Genomic DNA, 24781 nt, shown 5'->3' with positions numbered 1-24781 from the left:
ACAGATGGTTGTGAGCCACCATGTGATTGCTGGGAATTGAACTCAGGACCTCTGGAGGAGCAGTCAGTGCTCTTAACCTCTGAGCCATCTCTCCAGCCCCACCATTAGCTTTCTTTGGAGGCTGTTTTCCCTCGATCCAGGTCCCTCAACAGTCATTTTATCGCAGTGTAAGGAAGGACTAAGTCATAAGCAACATTTTCCACGTCCCAGCATTAGCGAGATGTGTTTTTAGCTCTAGCAAATCATTGCATATGCATTTCAGCCTTTGTCACCTTTGGGAAATTTATTATTTCTGTCAATTTTAGCTTCCCCATGTGTTCTGGACAGAATGTTCCTCGTCGTAACATTGTAAAGTAAACCACTTGGGATCAGAATACTATTTCAAATTCCCCAGTGTACTCGTGTCTATTCTGGGACTCAATAATCAGTGCTGGTTGCTTTCTCTGTATTTTTGAACCACATTGTTTAAACTATTTTAGCTGCACTGGCTGCATATCCCATTTTTCAGATGCCTGCGGCCACATGTTTGCTATTGCAGAGTTTGGTGCTCTCAGCAGTGTAGACTACAGCTAAGCATTCCTGAACACACCAAGTTCCAAACTGGACACTTTCTGACATTGCTGGATCTAGATTTCTGCAACAGGGATGTTCAGACTACAAAAATTGTTTTTCATGTGAGGGTTTGCGCCTCTGTTTTGCTGCCATATTCCAAACACAGCTTTCTGAGATTTTTGAGTGAAGATAAATCTTTTTCTTTTCTTTTCTCTCCCCCCCCCCTTCTTTTTCTTAAGATAGAGTCTCACAGTATAGCCCTGGTTAGCTTGAAATTCACTATGTAGACCAGGCTGGCCTTGAATTCAGCCTTCCTCTCTCCATTTCTGTCTTATTTTTAAAAGTGTGTGTGTGTGTGTGTGTGTGGTGGTGGTGTTAGCCTGAAGCTGTCAGATTTTTTGGAGCTGGAGTTATAAGGTGGTGTGAGCCACTGGATGAGAGTACTTTGTGTTTAGCTGTTTTTTTTTTTTTTGGAGGTCTTTTGCTTTGTCTTTTTTTAATTTCTGTTTTGTTTAGTTTAGAGAACCATGGTGACTTACACTTGTTTCGTTTAAGATCATTTAAGAGTGTTCTGCTTGCATGTCATGTATGTGTACCATGTGCATGGCTGGTGCCCATGGAGGCCAGAGACTAAAATTCAAACCCCTACGGCTGGAGTCATGGACGGCTTTGAGCTGCCATGTGGGTGCTGGGGACTGAACCTGGGTCCTGCACAACAGCAGCAAGTGCTTTAAACCACTGAGCCACCTCTCCAGTCCCTTGTTTGCTTTTAAGACAGAGTCCGTGTAGCCAAGACTTTGAACTCCAGATCCTCCTGCCTCCACTCCCCAAGAGCTGGGATGACAGGCGTGCCGTCACACCTGACGGATCCAATGTCGCTGGTAAGCACAGTGGCAGGCAGCCAGTTCTCCTTTACTTTTCTCTGTACCGCCTTCCAGCTGTTTCACCGAGGCTTACCCACCCCGGAAGCACAATGTGCTATGTTACACAGAAACACCCTCACAGGCACACTCAGAACGTGCACGCTACAGTCAAGCAGACACCACAAAAGTCAATCACAGTTGTGTTACAGTTCTGGTCCACCTGCCTGGTTTCAGTCCTTGGGTTCAATTTGCCTAAAACTAGTGCTTTTTTTTTTCTTCTTGTCTTCCCCTCCTCCCTCCTTACCTAAAGGTTTTCCAAGGACGCTTCCACAGGCAGAAGCCCTGGATAAAGCTTACCAGATAGACACAGTGATCAACCTCAACGTGCCCTTTGAGGTCATTAAACAACGCCTCACTGCTCGCTGGATTCATCCTGCCAGTGGCCGAGTGTACAACATTGAATTCAACCCTCCCAAAACTGTGGTGAGTAATTGCAGCGGGGGGGGGGGGGGACAGGGGGCGCAGACTGTCCCCAAGTTCTCCCAGCCTAGCCGGCTCTGTAAACCTGGACTGACCAGGACTATTGCAGGGTATTACTAGATGAGTCTTGTCCACTCAAGCCTGGTAGTAAAGACGCGTTCCTTGGCAGCGGGCCAGCTACCCACTCAGAAGTCCTGTTCTTTAACCATGAAATGTCCCCTATAGGCTCACTGTGCTGACTGCTTGGTCCCCAACTGGTGGTGTAAGTTTTGAGGTGGAGCACACCCGGAAGAAGTAGGTCACTGGGGCAGCGCCTTGCAGATCATGCCTGATCCGTGTCCCTTCCCCCTCTCTGCTTCTTGTGCATCCTATGAAGGAAGCCACATACACACCCCCACACATACACAGACATACACATATAGACATACAGAGACACAGACACACACACATGCACACATGTATATGCAGACACATATAGACACACAGAGACATAGACACACACACACTTATATGCAGACATACACACATATAGTCACAAAGACACACACACACACGCACACGCACACGTACACCGTGATGTTCTGAAGTCCAAGCAGCCAAGCAGCCAAGACCTGAACCCTCTGAAACTATGTGCCCAAATAAATAGTTCGTCCCTTCTGCTTGTTTTTCTCAGGTGTTAGTTACAGCAATGAGAAACCTGACACCGAAAAAAAAAACTATGGATTTTCTTACTCCGTGCCAGGGTGTGAGTGAAGGGCAGAGGCAGTGGGGATTTGCAACGCTGGCTAGAATTTCTTCCACCTCCGAGTAGCCCACACCTGGGAACCAACACTTGAGGACCTGGGCCTAAGGATAGAGAGGAGGGGCTTCCACATCCAAACCATACAGCACCCTAGGGCTTCTCACAGCTGCACTAGGGTTTCTGCCTCTAGTTTGGATCCAGTTTACTAAAATGTTAGCCCATTTTTGTGATTGGTGCTAGAATACAGAGGATGTCTTCTCAGATACCTTATTACTGAGCTGACGTCCTTCCAACACTGCCTTAGGGCATTGATGACCTGACAGGAGAGCCTCTGATTCAGCGCGAGGACGACAAACCAGAGACGGTGATCAAGAGACTAAAGGCGTATGAAGCCCAGACAGAGCCAGTCCTGCAGTATTACCAGTGAGTTCCTGCTTTTCTCAACTTCTCTCGTACAATCAGCTTTGATTTTCCATATGTTACAGCTGCAATATTAAGCTCCCAGAAGCCCCAATTCCAGCTGGCTTGAGCAATGAAGAGATTTCTAGGCGGTTGTAACAAAGTAGGCAGGGCCTCAGTCTCCAGCTTTCCTCTGTTTTGCCCGTCTCTTAGTTTCACCGGCTTCTGTGTTCTGACTTTGCTTTGTCCCTCCTGCTTGGTTGCTGGTATTTGCCAGAAAGGCCACGCCTTCCTCTTTCCCTAAGGGCTGAGGAGTAAACCTTTATTTAGTGAACCAAAGCTCCAAGCATCACTCAGATGAAACACTACAGCCACTGGTCAGGAAACCTCATCCTTACTGTGGTAAGCCTGGGCTACTGCCAGCTCCAGAATCAGTAATGGGGCTCCGGAGGGTTGACACAGGCTAGTCCACATCCAAGGTTTGCAGGCTCATTTCAATCCACATTCTTCCGTGTAGTGGAGGGTAGGAACCAGTGCTGGGGCAAGAGCCCTGGAGAGCCCACCAAGTGTGCCAAGACAGGCCACTTAAGCATAGCATATCAAATGACCGCCAACTGTCAGAATCATATGTGGTCAACAGTATTTGAAAGCTCCCGCTCACACGTTTTTATTTGTTCTTCGAGGAAGTCAGTATCAAACACGGAATATGAGAATTACCCGTCGCAGGCCAAGAAGCAGTCTGGCTTCCTTCCTCAGCCCTTCCTTCCGTCTTCTGGGGATGAGTGCTGCTCTTTGCTTTCACTGCGTCCTGCGAATGATCGGGGCCAAAGCAGTACATGCCCCAGAGTCAGAAGGCCCAAGTTCAAAGCCCAGCTCGCTATTCAGTTAACATGGCTCTCACCTCTCTCTTAAGTCCTGGTTTCTCTTTCGCAAAACATGGATGAGGTTAGAGGCTTGAAAAGGAGTTAACGTGCAGACCTCATCACACTGTCCCGGATGCACAGGAAGTGCTGGACATGTATCAGCTGCTACTGTGTGGCCACTGCTGCTACATTAGTGCTACATAAGCGTGCAGGGAAACCGGAACCAGTCTCGGGATTTCTCACAGCTAATTTCCGGAGGGCGAAATTACGAGAGTTGGCGACTCCCTTTTTACAGCAGCCATTACTTTAAGCTTGTGTTTGTATACTGAGCCTGGCTCTATAACCCTGGTAAGGCATTTCTCCTCTGCGCCACTGACTCCATGCTTACGGTCAGTCAGTGTTAAATACCAGCTTTATAGAATTCTTATAAAGGGGCCTGGAGCGAGAGAATTGCTGCAGAGGCTTAGAGCGGTCCTCAGCTATGGAATCAGTCACTGTTGAGGACTCTGCTGGCACTGTGCCCGGCCCTTGCCTAAGCAGACAATTAGACCCAGTTCCTACAAGACTCCTAGAAAGTCACCTTGTATATAAAGACAGGAAAAGTGTGCAAACACCATGTATTGTGCAATGAGATACAACTCGGCTTATCATCAGATATCATCCACCCTGGCTTAAGTAAACCAGGGTGTGTATGTGGGGGGTTAGTCCTATACTCAAGAAGTCCCAATACAGATGGCCGGCCCAGGGGCTTAAGGAATGTCATCAAAACTCAGCCCTTGCCGGGCGGTGGTGGCACACGCCTTTAATCCCAGCACTTGGGAGGCAGAGGCAGGCGGATCTGTGTGAGTTCGAGACCAGCCTGGTCTACAGAGCTAGTTCCAGGATAGGCTCCAAAGCCACAGAGAAACCCTGTCTCGAAAAACCAAAAAACCCCAAAAAACAAAAAAACTCAGCCCTTCCAGCTCCATTCCCTGTGCTGGCTTCAGTCCAGGTGGCCGCAGTGTCTTCTGACTTTAGCTCAGCTCCTGCCAGCTCTGCTAACTCAGCAGAAAAGAACCATCTCCCCCCTCCCACGCCAGCTAAAGTCGTATGATTGATGGTGATTGGCTTCAGCCATGCCTTGTTGAAGAGGGGGTGTGGGAGCAGTCTTACTTGAGCCTCGAGTACTGAGTGTGCGCATTTGACTGTCTGTCCGCAGGACTCACAATAGAGAAAGACCTTGTGCCTGGGCAGACAGTAATACTCCCAAGAGGCCGGGTGGAGGAATGCCTAGAAGGATTAGTTCTGATACAGGGTGGAGGTTGGGGAACGCTACAGAAATTAGTGACTTGGGGGTCTTTCTTTCTGGGCTCCTAATGCTTCTTGACATAAATTCACACTTTTCCACCTAAGATCAAAGCATAGACTTATGGCTTACACTCTCCTTATTCCCGGGAACGCTCATCTGCCTAGAAACGCGGTGTTCTTACTCTTCGGAAGACTGATTTTTGTAGCCAGAACCATCTCATTACAGAGAAATTACAATGGCAAATGTTCACATACAGTACAGCGTAGGAGGAATGGGTTCCTGTAGTTCTGCCCCAGTAAAACGTCACTCCTGGCACCCGTAGTGTCTCCAGGAAGCTTTCCCGTCCAAAGCTTGCTCTCCTGAGTGCTTTACCTGCCCGAGGATATAGACGCTTAAGGGCTTCTCCTTTGCACATACTCCCTTTGCATCAGTTTCTCCAAAGCAAATGCTTTCACCCGGAAAACAGCTGCCGTTAAGTTAACCACGACAAATGTGAGTTGTCAACAAGGGGTCATTTCGTCCCAGCGACAGCCTAGTGAGATCAGCTGCAGAGCTATGGCAGCCGTTTCTGGAAAGTAACATCAAGTTATATATCTGCTCTTGGGTGCAAACCAATGTGCACACCCAAGAAACGTGTGTGGGTCTGGGAGTTTAGAAGCTTACGGTGGTCCGTGTGGTGTGAGAAGCAAACCCCAGGATTCTGAGCCCACATTTCATCCTCTCTCTCCCCTCCTCAACATTGGAGTAAAGTCAGTCTTCGATGGCTGGTGTGTCATCATGACAAGCCAGACAACCTGCAGGGATAAACAGGGAACTCTGCCAGGAGGAAGATTCAGGAAGGTAGACTAGAAGGGAAAGGAACTTGGCAGAAAGGAGAGAGGAGGACTGTTAGAAAAACTTCAGACTTCAGTGGGCAAAGCGGTACTGAATGCTGGGATGGCATCCGTTTCTAACCTGCCAACCCGAGGACGGAGGCTGAGTCCCTTCCCAGAAGGCATCTGTAAGTAGGGTAGTCTGGGCTTCACAACAGTGAAGCACAAGTTTAGGCTTACCCAGCCATCCAGGCTCAGTCTGACGGCTGACATCTCTTTAAAGAGCCCCTTCCCGTATGCCAGAGGACAAAACCCAAACTAGAATCTAGATTTTGCTATGCCCAGCCAAGTTCGTTCCCCCGGGTCAGAGACCTAACCTCACAGGCTTCTAAACCCACATGAATTTTACAAATTCCTCTGAAAAGGCTCATTACCTATCTACCTACCTATTTATTTTGTTTTTCATCTTTAGGAAAAAGGGGGTCCTGGAAACATTCTCTGGAACGGAAACCAACAAGATCTGGCCCCATGTATATTCTTTCCTACAGACGAAAGTTCCAGAAACTACCCAGAAAGCCTCTGTTACTCCCTGAGGAGGGCGTTAATTAGCAGGGGAAGCGGGGCCTCCTCGCCTCGCCTGTTTTTCGAAGCTCTTTTCCTAAGACTTCTCTGAAAATTATGACTTACTCCTAATGGCTTTCTTTTGGATGTTACTAAGGCCGTGCCAAATGAGTCAGACACTAAGGCTGATCTGATAAAATAACCTTGTGTGTTTAATCTAGTTGTCTTCTGTGGATGTGCAATTAGAAAACATCAGAGATGCTGAAACTCAAAAAAGAAAATCAAAAAAGAGCAACTGGTAATTGTTCGCCCCGTTAAGTCAGTGGCTGATCATTTTCATGTTTTTCTGGAAAAGTTTAAAAATTTACACATCACTTGAGGCAGATAAATATCTCATTAAAGACTTTTGCATAAGCCAACCCCCCCCCCCAATGTCTTCTAGCCCCATGGGATGTGGTGTTTGGGGGGACTGTCTATAGATTCCAGAAAGAAAGCATCTGGCTTTATTTACAGATGTTGCCAGATGCAAACTCTGCTGCCTTTGCAGGAAAAGCAAGGGCATAGGCTACCCTGCAGTGTCCTCCAATTTGCTGTACAGACGCAGCCATGGCAGTTAGGAACATGTGACTTTGATATGGCTTGTTTTCTTTTCCAAACTTACATGTACCGAGGGATAAGTGTTGACGAAGTTCTCGAAGGAGCACTGGCAAGCAACAATCTCACACGTCACTCAGGACCTACCTGTTGGTTTCTTTCATACAAATGGACTGTGTATATGGCTATCAAAGTCCTTGATTTCAAGCCTCTCTAGTGCTACCAGTTGTCACCCAACTTCACTGGGAACAACACTTCTGGTTCCATCTAAGCAACCTCCTCTTCCACCTGCAGCACTGTGGCTCCAACTCAGCCTTGTGTGCTGGGTGAGCACCTTGCCACTGCCACATCTCCAGCCCTTAGTCTTTTTTTTTTTTTTTTTTTTGAGACAGGATCTCATTATGTAGTTCTGGCTATCACAGAACTATGTAGACAAGGCTGGCTTCAAACTCAGAGATCCGCCTGCCTCTGCCTTCCAAGTGTTGGGATTAAAGGTATGGACACCTGACCCCAGCCCTTACTTTTTGAGACAGGGCCTCATTATGTAGCACAGGCTAACTTGAAATAGTGTAGTCCAAGCCGGCCTCATGTTCATGATCCTCTTGTTTCAACCTCCTGAGTACTTAAATTACAGGTATATACCACTAAACCAAGCCTGAGAAACCAACCATTTTAAAACTTCAGCCACTTTAGATTCCTTAGTGGGGCAAGGACATGTCCTTAATATTGTGGCCAAATATAAGAAGATATGAGAAATGGAAGAAAAAACAACTCTGCCTTCGAGAAAGATGTACTCTGTATTTTACTTGGTGCTAAATCAAAGAATCAAGCCCTTCTACAAGCCTTTGAAACTTTGGCCTATTTTATTTCAGAAACTTAAGTACAAATGCCACCAAGTGGTTCTTATACATCTGGGAGTGGGGAAGGGATCTTTTGATTTCTAAATTTCATTGTTGAACTTTCAAAATGGACACACCTTTAAATAGGATTACAAGGAACATCTTGTCTTTTGTGTTTCTATATGCCTTATCTGAATGTTGGTTAACTGGGTTCTAACAATGTTGTGAACTTCTTTAACTTGGGAATGATCAGCAGGTTCTGTTACTCGTGGTGATTTCAGCACTGTGATGTTGCCCTTGGCTGCTCGACCCCCAACCCCTCTCCTGTCTGCTGCTGTGGCTTCTCACTGGCTTCTTTCTAATAAACAGTCTTCACACAATGCATTTTATGACATTATCTCCTGCTGTATGAATACAGTCACACTAGTTTCCATGACACTGGAGATGCTGAGGTCAAGAGGTTGGAGAACATGAAGTGACAAACTTTTTCTTCCTTTGACCAGAACAACCAAGATTTTGTATGTACATCCATTTGGGAACCGTGTGGCTTCTATTAGAACAGGCAAAGACCAGTTTTCTGCTGGATAGGTTAATGTCAGACAACTGATAAAGCTATCATTGCTGGGGCTGGACAAATGGCTCAGCAGTTAGGTACAATGGCTACTCTACCAGAGGACCTGAGTTTGATTCCTAGCATCCACATGGCAGATCATGTAACTCCAATTCCAGGGCATCCAATGCCCTCTTATGGCCTGCAAGGGCATCACGCACACACACATTGCACAAACATACATACAGGTAAACACCCATACACATAAAAAGAAAAAATCATTACTGAATACATCCTGCTAAAAATGCTGTGATGACCAGTGCAAGAGCTTTTATTTTTGTGCCACATGGAACAGGCATGGAGCTGAATGCCCTGGGCAAGAGCACTGTGTCTTCTCATTTTCAAAATCTCTTCATTAATAACTAGAGCTGGCACCTAAAGATTTTCAATCTGTAAGTTAGGATTAATTTTTTTTAACAGAATAGTCTACCTGGGCTCAGAAGCGCTGGTAAAAGCCAGTAAGGTTTCTGAATCCGTGGCATTCTCCTGCAATATTTTCTTAAAGATTTCATTTAGTGTGTATGTGCACGTGTGCGGTACGTGCAGAGGCTACAAGAGGGTGTCAGATCTTCCTGGAGTCACAGGAGCTTGTGGAGCACCAGACATGGGTGTGGAAGTCAAACTGGCCCTTTGCAAAAGCAAGTGCTCTTAACCAAAAACTCACCCCTCTAGCCCCAGTTTTTAAAGGTCTCTAAAAACTGTTAAGTTTTTCTATTTACAGCACCAAATAGTGTCATGTCATGCCAAGTGTAGACTGGCCCAGCAGCTTCCTATTTCCCCAAGGGATTCCAAGTGTTGCAAACCCATACCAGGTGAATCAGCTTCCTGGACAACCTATGAAATAGTACAAACATACCCACCACACAAGTGGGTACTGAAGGCTGCAGGATCTAAGGCTCTTCTGGCTAAATGAATGGTATGCTGGAAAATGGAAATGGGAAACCCAACTCGGACAAGCACCACCTTTTCCACATCGATTTAAGAACTGAAATCTGACTTGTTCTGAGAATAGTAAGGTGGTTTTTGTTTTTCTCTGAAATACCCCAGGATTAACTTGAGAATCACCTTGCCTATACTTCTATACTGTCATGAAAACCACTTAGTAATGGAGATATGTGTGCTCATTGGGAAGCATGTTAATTCACTTAAAAATTTTAAAAATAAACTTAAAATTTACAGTAATTGTGTGTGTATGTGTTCTTCTGTCCATGTATGACGGTCTGATGAACTTAAGGAGTTGGTTCTCCTGCCACCATTTAGTCCCAGATACTCAACTCAGGTACTCGGGCTTTGCAGCAAAATCTTTTACTCAAGTGAGCTATTTCAACCACCTTTACTCACTTTAAAATGATAATATGAATGCTAGTCTGAAAAAAGCCTAATGTTTCTGAAGAGAAATTATATCCTAAGTTTATGTAGTGCTGGGGATACAATCGAGGGCTTCATGCACCCTGGGCAAGAACTCTACCAACTGAATTATATCTTAAGTCCCAGCTGTTTCATTTAAAAAAAAATATTTTATTAAATAACACATAAAATTTACCAAGTAAAACAACAGTCTTTGTTGATTATTTTGATGTCAAGTATTTTTTTGCTGCTCAGTTTGAACATAGATTCCATAGATTAGGGAAAAATTTTCTAACCTAAATATGAATTATCTATTTGCTAAATATTACTATTCTTTACTACTTCTTAAGAAAACGAGAGAGGAATTTGTATTTTTTTGTAAAAATTTGTACCAATTATTTTGGTAAGAGATAGCCAGCTCTCAATACTAAGGACATTTTCAAAGTGAAGGAAATAAAAGGACGCAAATATACTGTCATTTTGTTTTGTTTTTTTGAGACAGGGACTCTCTATGTAGACTAGACTGTCCTCTAACTCAGAGATCCACTCCCCTCTGCCTCCCCCAAGTGCTGGGATTAAAGCCATGTGCTACCACACCCAGCCCAATCTACTGCTGTAATACTAAAGACCTGCCAATGACTAAGTTACCATCCTTAAGTGAAAATTATGACATCATTAGTGGTTCCCCCAAACAAACCAATTACCCTTTTTTCCTTTGGGAAAAAAAAAATTCTAGTCAAATGTCAAAAGTCTTTTTTTCTTAACCAATTTTTGTCTTAGAAAACTTTAACTATATACTCACTTTGTTATTACTTTTTTGTCACCAGTTCTTGGGCATTAAGAGTTTAAATTATAGAGGGCAAAAATGAAAGTCACAACCATTTGACTGAACACAGAGGCAGACAAGTGTGGGCACAAGAGTGACGTCGACGTGGAAACCTGTCAGCCCAGCAGCACTTGGATTCGTCTGTCTGTCTGTCTGTTTGGTGTGAAGAGGGTAACTGAGACCATGCTCAGACAAGAAGAAAAAAGAAGAGAATGCAACAACAAAATACAACAGAAACAAAAAAATCTTCCATGATTAGGTCACTGATTAAAAAAATTACAAGCCAGTGAGCACTACCATATAAATTAGTCAAACATTTTATTATAGAGTATATATTTTTATATCAAAAGCACAAAAAGACTTTTATTCTGGGAACCAGGAAGATTGACATTACAGGAATATGATTCAACGATTCCAGTCCATTTCCACAAGTACTGGGCACCCCATCACCTACGTCAGCACCACTGGCTGAAAAGGCAGATGGAGCTGAGGTCACAGCTGTGACCCCTGCAGCAGCTCAGCATGATTTCCTTACTCAAACTGAGACCTGCATTCCCAACCCCAAACACCCACTTTCCAAATATTTGCTACAAATTGAAGTGGGTACTGAGCCAAAGATTACACTCAACTATAATGCTCCTGTAAGTCGGAAGATTAATCCTCAAATAATAAGGATATCATAATTGGCACTGTCATCTAATTCTAAATAAAAAGAATCATCAAACATCCTGGTGGATCTGCAGTGACTTACATAGGAAGAAGTAAAGCTCAGAAGCATCGGAACTGAGCTAGAAGCGAGTAACAGCTGGAGTGACACCCACCACACCGAGGGTGACTGTTACCAAATTCTCAGACATGGTCGGCAGCTCAAGGCAGCTTAGCTCTCCATTTCTCCAGGCTTCACCAGAGGGAAACACACAATAACGGTGACTTAACAATGACCTTACTCCTCCTGTTTGTTCTCACAGGCCGTTACTATTCTTCAAAACTTACTCCCTGAGAGGTCCCAGACTATGTCAAGTAAAGAAGTCAGAGTACGCTTGCAGTCCATCTTGTTGGAAAACAGAACTGTATCGCTCTCTACACACGCTACACTCCTTAATAGTTAACAGTCATCAGGACAAAGTCATCTCACCTCTCAACAGTTCTCAAACTACTTGAGGGATAACTGTCATGTTTTTAATATCCAATTTATAGTCAAGGAGTTAACTGGTGGTGTCGAAAATACAAATGTAAATATTACCTTAAAACAATAATTTGTGTCATCCAGTTTACAGATTAGTAAAGTAGGTTACCACTACCGATTTATTGCTTTTAATGTGATGAACACCAGATGTGACAGCTGAACTTTGCAGTGGGACACAAGCACACTGTTCTCTGAATTCTCTCCGTGAAGCAGGACATGTACGTATCCGCGTTACAACTCTGTAGCAGATGCCTCCTCGGTCAACCAGTCTTGTAAACATTGCATTGTGCAGATTTTCATACTTTGATTCCAAAATTAACAACAGTTAAAGGCAAATTTAGTAACTGAGGGGTGGGGGAAGAGTCCAGTTTGACTTCCTGCAACATATGGTACCGCTCCTCCCTTCAGAAACAAAACAAAACAACAAAAACCCTAGCAGCACATAAAAAAAGTTGCAAAACATTTCAGTACTCTTTTCCCTCCCATCAAAAATTGAACAAAATAAAGTGCAGCACCCATAAAAGTGTCAAGAAAATAGCCAAGCTCTTCCTTCTTGTAACAAAATAGTCCTTGGCCTCAGCAGTCCTAACTGAATCACACAGTGTCCATCATTCTGTCCTCGTCTTCTTTCTGTGCCTCTGAGTTTAAACTGCAGAGGGCTGTGCTGACAGGACACTGAAGAGGATCTGGATTCTGGGGAGAAAGGGGAAGGAAGACACCTGGTGAGCAGCTCCACACCTGCGCAGCGCCTCTGCAGCTGGGTTCACGTTCTCTAGTCTGCTGCAGCTCAGCAGATAGGAAAGAAAATGGATTTATTGAGTCTACTTGGGCTGAAACCCAAAGAACTAAGGGTAGGATAATATTATTTAATCCAAAGAGATGTGATAAAGACAGTGGACATATGTGAACAAAATGTAATACTACCTTTTTTAGCCCTTTCAACAAAACTAAGCGTAATTCTTTAACCATACAAGGACAAACTTCCCCATAAGCATATATTTTCATAAATATGGCTTCTAGGGGCCTGGAGAGATGACTCAATAGTTAAGAGCACCTGTTCTTCCATAGGACCAGGGTTTGGTTCCCAGCATCTACATGGTAGCTCACAACCACTTGAAGCTCTAGTTCCAGAGGCTCCAATGCCCTTTTCTGACTCTGTGGACCCTGCACGCACATGGTGCACACACATGTATTTAGGGAAAACATCTATATATATATATATATATATATATATATACATATATATACATATATGTATATATATATATATAAAATTTTTTATTGTTAAAGTTATTAAGTCAGGAAGTGGTGGCACATGCCTTTAATATAAAAGTATATTCTTGTTATATTACCATATTTCCACAAAGTAGTGCTAGGTTTTTGCAGACACCCACTCCAGATTCCAGAGCCCTTCAAGACCAAACTTACAGTAACTCTAGCTTGCTACTCAGGACTAAAAGCCGTCACTATCCCTAAGTTAAGCGACACTGAAATTCCACTGGTTGCCCCTTGGTCAGTCTCTCAGCATTTTCCCTTGTCTCAGTACACACTCTCCCCAAGAGCACAGGACTCCGTGCAGTGCAGGACCCCTAACTGGGGAAGGCCGCATCAGCCCTACCACTTACTCTGTTGACTTTAGGCAAACTAATTAACCTCTGTAATTTTCAATTTACTTATGTGCAAAATGATTTTAAATAATCACAGCATTTTTAAGATTAAATAATACATTTCAACATATTGTACAATCCATGAAGTGATATAAAAATGGTAAACCATTATTACAGCAAGATTCTTTTCAGACTTCAAGACTGTCAGCTTGGTCCCTTGGGTGCCTCTTTCTTCCATTTCCTTCATGCAGCCACTACTCTTATGCGACTAACAACAATTTGGGCAGTACTCCTCTCCCTGAGGCTGTCTAGGTCAGGGTGTCTAAATTCTCACCCTGTAAGGAGCAACTAGTCTATTAACCCAGAGTACTTAAGTATGAAGGTTCCTGATAATAATTCAAATGATAAAATTACATGGCTCCAGCCTTCTCTACACAAGTGACAGCGGAGGCCTAGCCACTGGTGTCAGCTCTAACTGCTATGTATGAGAATGAATTACTTCTCTCCAACCGGGCGCATCTTGGTAATACAGGTTGCTTAGATTTTAATATGTGTAAAGAACCAACGACATCCTTTAAGTCTCTTTTTCTTCTGCATGCATTAGGTGACTAAGTTTATCTACCACCTTTGACATCATCATAAAACTCCTTGGAAAAAACCTGCTTTCTCACGTGCTACTTCTCAATATTGTAAGTAACATTAAAGAAGTGATCTGGGGGCTGGAGATGGCTCAGCAGTTTAGAGCACTTGCCCCCTTGCAGAGGTTCAGGGTTCACTTCCCAGTACCCATGAAGTGGCTCACAACCACGTGTAACAAACAGTTCCAAGACATTCAAAGCCCTCTTTGGCCTCCCTGTTTGGGCACCAGGCACACGTGTTGTACACATATATACAAGCAGGTAGAATATTTTCATACATATAAAATAAAGCAAATCTTAAAAAATTAAAAATAAAGAAATGATCTGTAGGCATTTTTTAGGGGCCTACTCCTGACATGTCTAATTAAAGGAGAACACTAGTGATTATTTAAAGTCAGAATGTGAATATTTACATATTTACATTACACTGAAAATGGTTTTGGTTGAAATAAGTATAACCAATTACTTTCCTTACATTAGGTTAAAGTGCTAATGTGAAATTTAACAGCGGTTTAAAATACATGTTACTAAAATGGTAAAATTATAGTGCCATAAGGTCAAGAAATGGAAAATCTCAATTTTTACCATTATATGAGGCTTAAAGATAAATACAGGACTCTCCTCATATTGTCTTCTGAATGACACTTTCCATGTCCCCATGCAGACAACAGAATAAACTGGCTAAAGCTGGTCTTAAAATCTTGGAGCCTGGAAATGAGAGATAACTGGGCTCTATTAAGCTGCTAACTCTAAAATCACAATGGGCAGGGACTGTCTGACACTACCTTAAGGCTCTATCAACTATACTAGTGATCTGCTCTCCTCTTTCCACTGATGACACTTTGTCATGTTGATAGCATAGCCTTTATCTAACATCAGACTCTGAGAAGGGTCAAACAGTTCGTATACTATTACTGAATATATAACATAAAAAAGTGCTACTTAACAAGGTATTAATCCCATAAAGCCATGTAAAAGATCGCTGTAGCTTCCACTCACATGTCTGCTTTCAACCTAATTTCATCCTTTAAAAAATTGCTAACAGCGTATTTTACTCAGATGTTGTGAGGAGCCACCTGAGTTTATGACGGAGATAACCAACAGGCAGTGACAACTGGCATAAAAATGTTTAGCCACAGCTCATCTTTTCCACATTAAAATGAGACAGAAATTGGTATCTCTAAGAGGTAGAAGAGGGGCTGGAGAGATGGCTCAGTGGTTAAGAGCATTGCCTGCTCTTCCAAAGGTCCTGAGTTCAATTCCCAGCAACCACATGGTGGCTCACAACCATCTGTAATGAGGTCTGGTGCCCTCTTCTGGCATGCGGGCATACATGCAGACAGAACATTTGTATACATAATAAATAAATAAATATTAAAAAAAAAAAAGAGGTAGAAGAAACTCAATGCCAAAGCATGGAATGAAATGAGAGTAGGGGTTGTTGTTTGTTCGTTCCTTCGTTCATTCATTCATTCATTCATTCATTCATTTTGGAGACAAGGTCTCTCAACCTACCCCTCACTGGCCTGGAGCTCAACACGACCATCAGGCCTCACATTCACAGAGAGATACATCTGCCTCTGCTTCCTGAGGGCTTGAATTAAAGGCAGGAGCTACTACATCAACACTAAGGGTTATTTTTTGAGGCAAGAAAGTTTTAAGAGGTCATACATACATTATACATGCGTGTGCTAAAGAACAAAATTATGGACACTATGAAATGAGTGTTCCCTTTCCCCGCTTACCTGTGATAAGGAGTCTAAGGAGCCTACGCATCCAACACTAGAATGGGGAACATGATTCTGAACTGTCACAGATTGAAAGCTCTGTGATTGGGCATAAAGTCTTACTCTTGACTTGAAAGCTTCAAGTTCATTTTTGAATGCTTCAAAATAACCTTCTTCCTCTGCCTAGAACATAAACACAAACAAACAAAAAGGCTGTTTCTGGACGACTAAACCACAGAGTAAATTTCAAAAGCACATAACAGAGTTAGAGTAGAGGCAGTAAAGAAAAAATATAATGTCAAAATGCAGAAACCAGCACAGTCTCCTGGCAGATTTGTGAGCAGTTTCTTTTACAGGCACATTTACAAATAGTTGGTCTGCTCTACGTTTAATTCTGCATCAGCAAAATTAACTAACAGCAGACAACACTCCTACACATATACATGGAGTAGGAGTGGCCTGGTGGTGCAGCTTTTAAGACCAGCTCCTCAGGAGGCTAAGGCAGGAGGATGGCAAGTTCAAGGTCTGGTAGGCAAAAGAGTGAATTTACCATGAACAGAGCAACTTAGTGAGAACTCAGGCGGATCTCTATGAGTTCAAGGCCAGCCTGGTCTACGGACAGAGCTACACAGAAACCCTGACTCAAAAAAAAAAAAAAAAAAAAAAAAGCAAAGCAAAAAACATGTTATTGTTTATAGCTTTTATTTTGAGATAGGGAGGGGCACTTGCTTGGCGTGCACAAAGCCCTAGGCTCAATCCCTACAACTGCAAACAAACTGTATCAACCTCTCATGTTCACTTTATCTTCACTTCACTGGGGAGAGACACCGTAAACTCTCTAGTACATCTCTATCCTGGCAAGTCTTTATTTGTAAAAGTTATAGAAGACAGACTCAGCAGTCAACTTAATTATTGTAAGGATATTTTAAGTTTTGTAGCTTAGCAAGCGTCTGTTTGGCATCTGGAAATAAACAAGCACAGTAACTTAGGCTGAGGGAAGGGACTGCTGTGGCATCCAATGATATAGGCGTTCTCCATGAAAAGCCCTCTCTACTGACAGAGGCCTCTTTTTAAACATTTCTTCTATGTGTACCTGGCAGGGTGTGTGTCCCAGGCTAACAACATGCTGCCTTTAAGTTCAAGGGGTAGAAAGACTTTGTCAATGGAGTTTAGATTGCAGAATTTGGTTGAGATTGTATATTAGTTCCGGGTTAAATAATGGAAATTATGTTCTGGGAGGATATCCTGTCTTTTTAAATAATTTCCTTAGTTAAACTTAACATCTTACTGTAGTAACAGCGAGACAGAACTTGAGCAGACCTATGCTACTGTCCAATGCTTGTATCCAAAGGTAATTGCTATTAAAGGCAAACAGAACATCTGCTGACTCTCCTGTAATCCTAAGGCTCAGAGCTTAAATCAAGAAACCCAACTCTGTTTAATGAAGTAAGCTATAAGGCATTGTTTATTTTCTTTATGTCAGTTTCCTCCCTTACAAAATATGAGTAAGAATCTTCATAAAATGCAGAAGGATATAATAAGTTAACACATGCAAAATGCTTAAAACAGTGCCTGTCATGACTCACTTTGTGAGTACTTACTGCCTAGTCTTTAATATTAAAACTGGTAAGGCTGAAGATTTGAGTTTTCAGTTCTGTTTTATCAAAGAAGAAAATTTATAAGTAGTGTGACAATGTCCCATGACGAAATTAAGTATTGGTTGAAACATATTAAGGTATCACCAAAAAGTATGGTTTTTATTGCTTCTTCTGTGAGTCAAGTAAAAATTTATTTATCATAAGCCTAGCTAAAATTCCAACCCAGTTGTCATCTGTTCATTAAGTCTACTGTAAGATGCTTTAAGATCATAGGAAACTGCAGGCATACACTGCACTTCAGAGTTTACAGCACTTAAGGTAGGACTATTGTCATTTGGTAGTTTTTTTTTTTCACATTTAAAAATAAAATTAGTTTTGTTGTTTGTTTCTAACAGGAAGTGTTCATAGCAATAGATCATAAAGAAAATGAAAATAATAATTCTATCTCTTAAGCATAATCAAAGTTAAACTTCTGGTATATTTCCTTTTAACTTCTAACTACAGATGATGAAATATGCAAAAAACCATATTTGTGTGGTGCCCACAAAACATGCATGTGCAGTTTACTGGGCAAAAATCCCACCATGTACCCACAGAAATTCGGAACCAGATCATCATCAGTACCTCAGAAAGCAGTTCCCACGGTTCTCCTCCCCCCCCCCCCCGCCTCTGTCATTCCTTTGCTTTACTTTTCCTGGTCACACATGGGGCTCTCAAAAACATACCATTTAGTTCTGCCTTTATAAACACTGTATAAAACACTTAAAACTATGAGCTTTACAAAATATATCTTCAAAACTGACACTGGCTACACAACTAGCTTGTTTCATTCATTTCTATTGTTTGTCTTTTCCATCTATACTGATAATGAATTCTATTAATCAATACACCCAATTTATTCTTAGGATTATGAGCAAAAGTGGCCAGGCTTTTGCTGTTTTAAGCAGATCTAGAAGCAGCACAGCACTGGGTGCAGAGATGAAGAGCTGCCTGGGACAGTCATTCTCAACCTCACAGCTCTCCTACACTAAAAACACATGGCTTCTCCTTGTGTTTACATCAGTCAATATTTCCTGTGTTCACACACTTAGAAGACCCAGGAACAAACTTATTACATGCTGCCACTAGCAGTGCACTTTTATTTTACACAACTGTGTTTTTCAAGAGCTAAATGTATGATGATGACCATGTATTTCTACTTGAGACTAGGAAAGGGTGACAAGTTTGGGCATGGGAACCTAAGTTTGGATCCTCAACTCCCATGCAAAATCCCGGCATGATGGCACACATTTGGAACCCAGCACTGAGGAGGGGGAAGGGGAGCTGAAAAAGATAAGCAGATCCTGAGGATTTGCTGGCCTAGCCAAAATGGCAAGCTTGTCTTGGAAAATGGGATGGAGCTGACAGAGGAAGATAACATGTTGTGACTTCCGGCCCCCACACTGTGCGGAGTAAACTTGCATACACCCAATATGTAATAGCTAAAGACAAAAACTGTCTGTAAAGCACCCTCCCCTCAAAGTAAGAATAGTAAAATCTGCTTTTCATCTTCTCAAGTCTCTCGTGTCTGGCTCTATCATCTGCTTCAGCACCGAGTGCATGCTTATGAGTGAACGAGAGTGAAAGCAGTCACTAACACACAGCAGCATTATGGAAACCACTGTTCCCGGGGGCCTCCTGACGGTCAGGGCCCCTGACACATGCTGAGAACCTGCTCTAGATGGTACACTCCTCAAAATGGCTTTGCTATTCAGATGTGCCCCTGCTCAGTTCCACCAGACGTACTTCAAAGGGGCTGTTCTAATGGATACTTCCCACTGCTACTAGCAGTCAATTCAGTTCTTACTGCTTTGCTTCTTAGAAAACTTGTAATTACTGATCCAGTAAACACAAACCAGTAATCTTCTATAAATACCTATTTTCTTTAGTAGGGCCAATATTATGTTTCCATAAACCAACTCTTTAAACATTTTCTTAGAGTATTAACAATGTTCCATAAATATGTAATACTGCCGAATATTCTATGTACACTGCACTTTCTGAAAGTTGTCCTTAAATGTGACGTGCTTAGGTGGCTGGCCTGCTTCCTCCTTCCTCCCTTTCCTGTCTCCTCTACTGTCTCTCAACAGGATATTACTAGTGCAGCCTGTGCTGACTGCCAAATCATAATTCTCTTGCCTCAGCTTCCCAAGTGTATATTTTTTTCATTACAAATTTGGTTTCTTGAACAGCGAGTTCTACATGTGGAGGATGCTGTATCTTTTTTGCTTAACACTGCATTTGAAACGGCTTTGCTTTCCATTAGTAAATACTCCATACACTACGTGGGTAAATGCTGAAGTACTCCAGAAGAGTCACATTAATTTGCATGGGTTTCAAAAATGAGTTTTAAATATATGGTCTACTGCAGCCTCTTACTCATTTTTTAAGTCTCAATCAGCACAAAAATTGAAATACTGTATTGTACTATAAACGCTAACTTATACTGTATAACCACTATACTAGTTTATATATACTAGTACAGACACCATACATTTCTTTTCACTAGAAAACCTACAGCACTTAGCAGCTGTCACAGGACAAAGAGAGCTCAGCTACAGTCCAATCTTCTATTAACAACACCAAATAACTACTTACTTTGGCTTTCTGGAAAAACAAACGAAAACAGCCTCTTGGATCCACATTACAGTTTTTGGCCATTTCCATGATAAACTGCATTACCACAGCTTGATGTGCTATTTGTTCCATTAAAGCACCTTTCTGAAAAAGACATATACCAGGGTTAAAGAAAATACTTCTGAAAAGACACTGAACTGGTACGAGGCAAATTTTGAATTTGAGAGTACTTTTGATTTTACTCCTTATGGTTAAATAAAGCACTACACAAACATAAACTGTCTTCCTGCTGTCATGTGGGCCAGAATAACTATATGCGTTTGTCCGGGTCACATTAAGATGACTTTCCACTCGGTAGAAAAGGAAGAGCGACTGCAGTGCATGGGAGTGAGCAGAGGGCAGCAGAGCCAGCACACTGGATACCACGGGAACAACACTTTATAATCCCTTTGAATAACCTTCCTGCTTTCTTGTCTTCTTCCAGACAGGGTTTCTCTGTACAGTCCTGGCTGTTCTGGAACTCACTTTGTAGACCAGGCTGGCCTTGAACTCAGAGATCTACCTGCCTCTGCCTCTGGAGTGCTAGGATTAAAGGTGTGCGCATACACTGCCCAATCCCCTGCTTTCATTTAAAGTAAACAATGAAAAAAAGAAAGAGTAAAAACTTATAATTCTAGTAAGGTTTCTAGCCACTGAAGGTTCATAAATACCTGCTCAGCTTCCAGGTGAAAACACCATAAAATAAGATATTTAGCAGTTTCTTCGCATACAAGGTATGGGTGGTCAGACAGAAATCTCTGACTATCGTCCCACCGACTCAACATACCTGTAAAAGAGAATTGAACCACAGATGTCAATTATCTCCTTTCTTCCTGTGAGGCGAGAAGTGGATTTTAAATGTTTCTCTTTAAAGACAGTTCCCAGTACCAGAGAAGTGTGTTATGTGATAGGGCAAGCCAAGAACACTGATACCCCTCAATAATATCTAGTAGGCTGGAATCTCAGCAAGTTTCATTTCAGATAATGAGTCTGATTTAAGAAGAGTGACCAGTTGAAGTCCCCTGCTTATGGGAATGCCTGAAATCCCACATACACTTGCAACACTTGGTCTTCCCTTAAGGTTAAAGAGAGAGCAAATGATTGAGATACTCAGTATCATTTACTAAGAGAACAGAATACTTTTTCTTAGAAAGATGGTTAAAAATTTGTTACTGAGTGGCTGCAACAAATGGTCCCAGAGCCTGTTCAAGGACAGCTTGAGCAACTTTGCAAGACCTTGTCTCAGAAAAGAGAGGCAGGGTGGCATGGTCCAATGACAAAAGTATTTGACTATTAATGATGCATGAGGCCTGAGGCTCAATTTCTAGTCCAAAAATTTTTCAAAAACCAAGACTTCAAAAACACTGTATTTAGCAAATTTAAGAGCTTACTGAAAATTCAGAATACTCTACTATTTCCAATTTATTTTTAGAATGTCCAAGATATGGTAAAATGGAGACATTTATCAATTTAGGAAACTTTTATCAACTGGTTAACAAGTTAAGTCAGTATAGCAGTAACTAATATACTATAATTATTTTAGTCACATTAGCCAATTACTAAAGCTGTCTGTTCAGTGTATACAGAAAACAATTATTTTTTTAAAAAATCAGTTGAACATATATGAAAGGCTACCATTTCATTTCAATATATTAAACAAATCCAAAGTAGTACTTAGCATGCACCTGCATCTTTACCTAACTTAACAAAGTCACTATGACCAAGTAACACGGAACCTGGAATGTGCTAGTTAGGGTTACACTTGAATGAACTGAGTATCACAATGTCAGAAACCGTAGACTTGAGATCCATACAGAGCAGCAAAAGCAGTGTGGCTATTACTAAGCTATCATCGAAGTCTCACAGGACTGTCTTGAGAGTATGACAACGAACTTCCGCTCTCAACAGAATGAATTCCTACATACTAAATTTCACATGAGAACACAAGATTGAAACCAAAGGCAAACACCTTACACAGCAAAATGTGGGGAACCAACTGAAACTACACTTATCTTTAGAGCCAAGTTAGGGGCAATTTCAGCATTTTGTTTGTTTGGTTGAGGAAAAGGGGGTGAGGGGAAGATCAGGGTCTTCTACATAACTCAAGAATCTCTCAACCTTTAAGCTGTTTGCCTCTGCCCCCAGTGCCAGGATTACTGACAACTGGGTCATTTACGATTCTGAGACACAGAATGAATCTGCGAATTTACTTAAAACCACTTCCCCAGGAATTAATGCTGGGCTGGCGAAAGCACAATCCTTATTTCTTAAACCCAAAGACATAAAGGGATCCTATGGCAGTGTCTGCCCCTCCCCCTTTCCCCATGCTCTCTTTTGAGAGAGTCTCACGGAACCCAGCTGACTTTGAACTTGCCACCATGCTTCTCTTCCTCTCTCCAGTGCTGGGATTATAGGACTTTGCTCCACCATGTCTGATTTTTGCAGTTTTAGAGATGAAACCTAGGGCTCCAGGCATATTGGTCATGCACTCTACCAAATGAGCTAAATTCCCAGTCCCTTTGCTAGCCTGCTTATACGTCTACAGAAGTAATACTTTCTATTTTATCTACAATCAATCATCTTCAATTTCCTCAACATGGCAGCATTATGACTTTATTAACAAAACCCTGTCTGTTTGGATTCTGAATTAAAGACAGTATGAAAAGGACTGGCAACACTTGTTACCAATCTGTTACATGCTGAAGTTTTTATTTTTTTAATACCCAAGACAACTGAGACTGAACAAAGATTTTCTGTATGTAAGTAAATCAGAACTTGAATTAGTATGAAATTGAGATGTTACAAGTAGTCCATATAGGTCTTAAATAAAAAAGGTGTGGAATTTATAACAATTTAAAGAGAATCCATAGTTACAGGAACAGAACATATCTAAAGTTACTGCTATTTTGAAATCTGTAAACAGTAACACAATCTAGGATGATGGACAAGGAAACAGATGTTAGAGCTAAACAACCTTTGTTTTGAACCTCGGCTTCACCTTGGGCAAGTTCCTTTATATACCTCTGTATCTTCCCATGTAGAGTGGGGCTAAAATAGTACCTGACATGAAGGATTTTTATGAATTAAAGCTGTTAATTAATAAAAAGCACTCAGAACAGTGCCTCAGATTGTAAATACTCAATAGGAAGTATTAACACAATAGTGACTAATTCACTCATATAGCAAATATTTATTAAGACAATCTTTTGGTTAAGGATAAGCCAGCCACTCAAACTAACCAGTCAATTTCTCTGAATTCTTAGAATAGCTTACTTTGGCAAATTAAAACAAGCTAATTACACATTTCAAACCATATGTCTCCTGATGAACATCTAAATGCCATCAGTTCTCAATAGTCACTTGATTCTTAAAACTGCTCCCAGTAGAGATACCCTGCATTCTATTTACAGAATACACTTAACACTTTATACCATTTATCATAACTGCTTGATAAACTCCCCTAGCTAAGAGGCAAGCCCCTTGAGATTATGACTGCTTTTACTGCCTGAGCACTCCCTGTGTTTCTCATCATCTATCACCAGACAACTGTTTTTCACTTCCATGCCTATGCAGTCATGGTAGTTAAAACCAAATCCATCCTTCTCTCTGCCACCCTACAATACTTTGAGGTTCCAGGTTATCCCCTCAGGTAGTCTACAAACTCCTCTGACTTTTAATTTCTCTAGCATCAAATTGACCATGAAGATAAGCAGTTATACCATTAGATGCTCAATACATTTTTAAAAATATTAAACCATACCAAAATTTTAGAATAAGACCTTAAAATATTTTTCAGGCAATAAAAATGAAGTATATTTGTTGTAAAAAGTTTGAAAAGTCCCCAAATTAAAAAAAATTATATGCAATTGTATTACAGAGACAATCTAAATCCTATAATAATTATGATTTTAATTAATTTTACTTTTATTTTATTCAAGTACCTCATAGCATGTTTTTCAAAAACAGGATATTAATATATTTTTAAAAGTAAACCACAAGTAAATACAAAGAAGATATTATAAATGAAAAAAGGTTTTATATAAATATTTATGATTGAAATTGAAGCTAACTATGCCTGGAAGGAAAATGGTGTGCTCTGAAAAACTACTGCACAATCCAAAAAAATGTCTCTGAGGACAACAAAGGCAGTGAAGTTAAAGGTCCAAACAACTGGAAACTGCTGTGAATTTGAAGAGTAGACGAGCTCTGTATCTGTGTCAGCATTTTGTATTTCTAAAGCACAAGTCAACCAATAAATAAAAATGTAAAGGAAAATCAGATTTCAATGATCTGTAACACTACAATAATGGTACCATTTACCATTACTTGGTAAATTGTACTTAAGTATAAGGGTAAAAGCAACAGGAGAACGAGAGTCATCAAACAGCATAAAGGAGAATCAGGAAGAACTCTGAAGAACACAGCACAAATGAGAAAAGTATTGGTGTGAAGTCCCTGCTGTCCCACATAGACAGCTCCCGGATTCACCAGACCCTCTTTTTCAAGAGTCTACAATGGAATCCAACTTTGGAAAGCCTTCACTTGGAAGCTTTAATTACAGCTACCATTCCAGATTGGTTTTTTTCTTCTCTCT

The 24781-nt window shown here is 41.5% G+C and overlaps 2 protein-coding genes across 4 annotated transcripts in view; one reads left to right on the top strand and one right to left on the bottom strand.

The window, feature by feature from the left end:
- Nucleotides 1-6829, top strand: part of Ak3 (adenylate kinase 3) — a 22315-nt gene extending 15486 nt beyond the window's left edge. For both annotated transcript variants that reach the window (XM_013348077.2, XM_005352110.3), the window contains exons 3-5: nt 1726-1898; nt 2942-3060; nt 6472-6829. In XM_013348077.2, the coding sequence (XP_013203531.1) occupies nt 1726-1898; nt 2942-3060; nt 6472-6592 (413 nt within the window). In that variant the 3' untranslated portion in view covers nt 6593-6829. The remainder of the gene's footprint in view (nt 1-1725; nt 1899-2941; nt 3061-6471) is intronic.
- A 3271-nt stretch (nt 6830-10100) lies between these two features.
- Nucleotides 10101-24781, bottom strand: part of Cdc37l1 (cell division cycle 37 like 1) — a 28803-nt gene continuing 14122 nt past the window's right edge. Inside the window, exons 4-8 of one of the 2 annotated variants that reach the window (XR_001229019.2) lie at nt 20859-20974; nt 20170-20292; nt 15953-16117; nt 14793-14915; nt 12573-12655 (exon numbers count right to left, since the gene is read on the bottom strand). Coding sequence is in view for 1 of the 2 variants with exons in the window: in XM_005352108.3 (XP_005352165.1) it covers nt 12557-12655; nt 15953-16117; nt 20170-20292; nt 20859-20974 (503 nt within the window). In the remaining variant the exon portion in view is untranslated. Of the gene's footprint in view, nt 12656-14792; nt 14916-15952; nt 16118-20169; nt 20293-20858; nt 20975-24781 lie in introns of both variants that reach the window. The other variant, XM_005352108.3, reaches the window with a different exon arrangement.

The sequence above is a fragment of the Microtus ochrogaster genome, chromosome 8 (assembly GCF_000317375.1).
Source record: "Microtus ochrogaster isolate Prairie Vole_2 chromosome 8, MicOch1.0, whole genome shotgun sequence".
In the NCBI taxonomy this organism is placed as follows: Eukaryota; Metazoa; Chordata; class Mammalia; order Rodentia; family Cricetidae; genus Microtus; species Microtus ochrogaster.
This window is presented reverse-complemented; position numbering and strand designations above follow the sequence as displayed.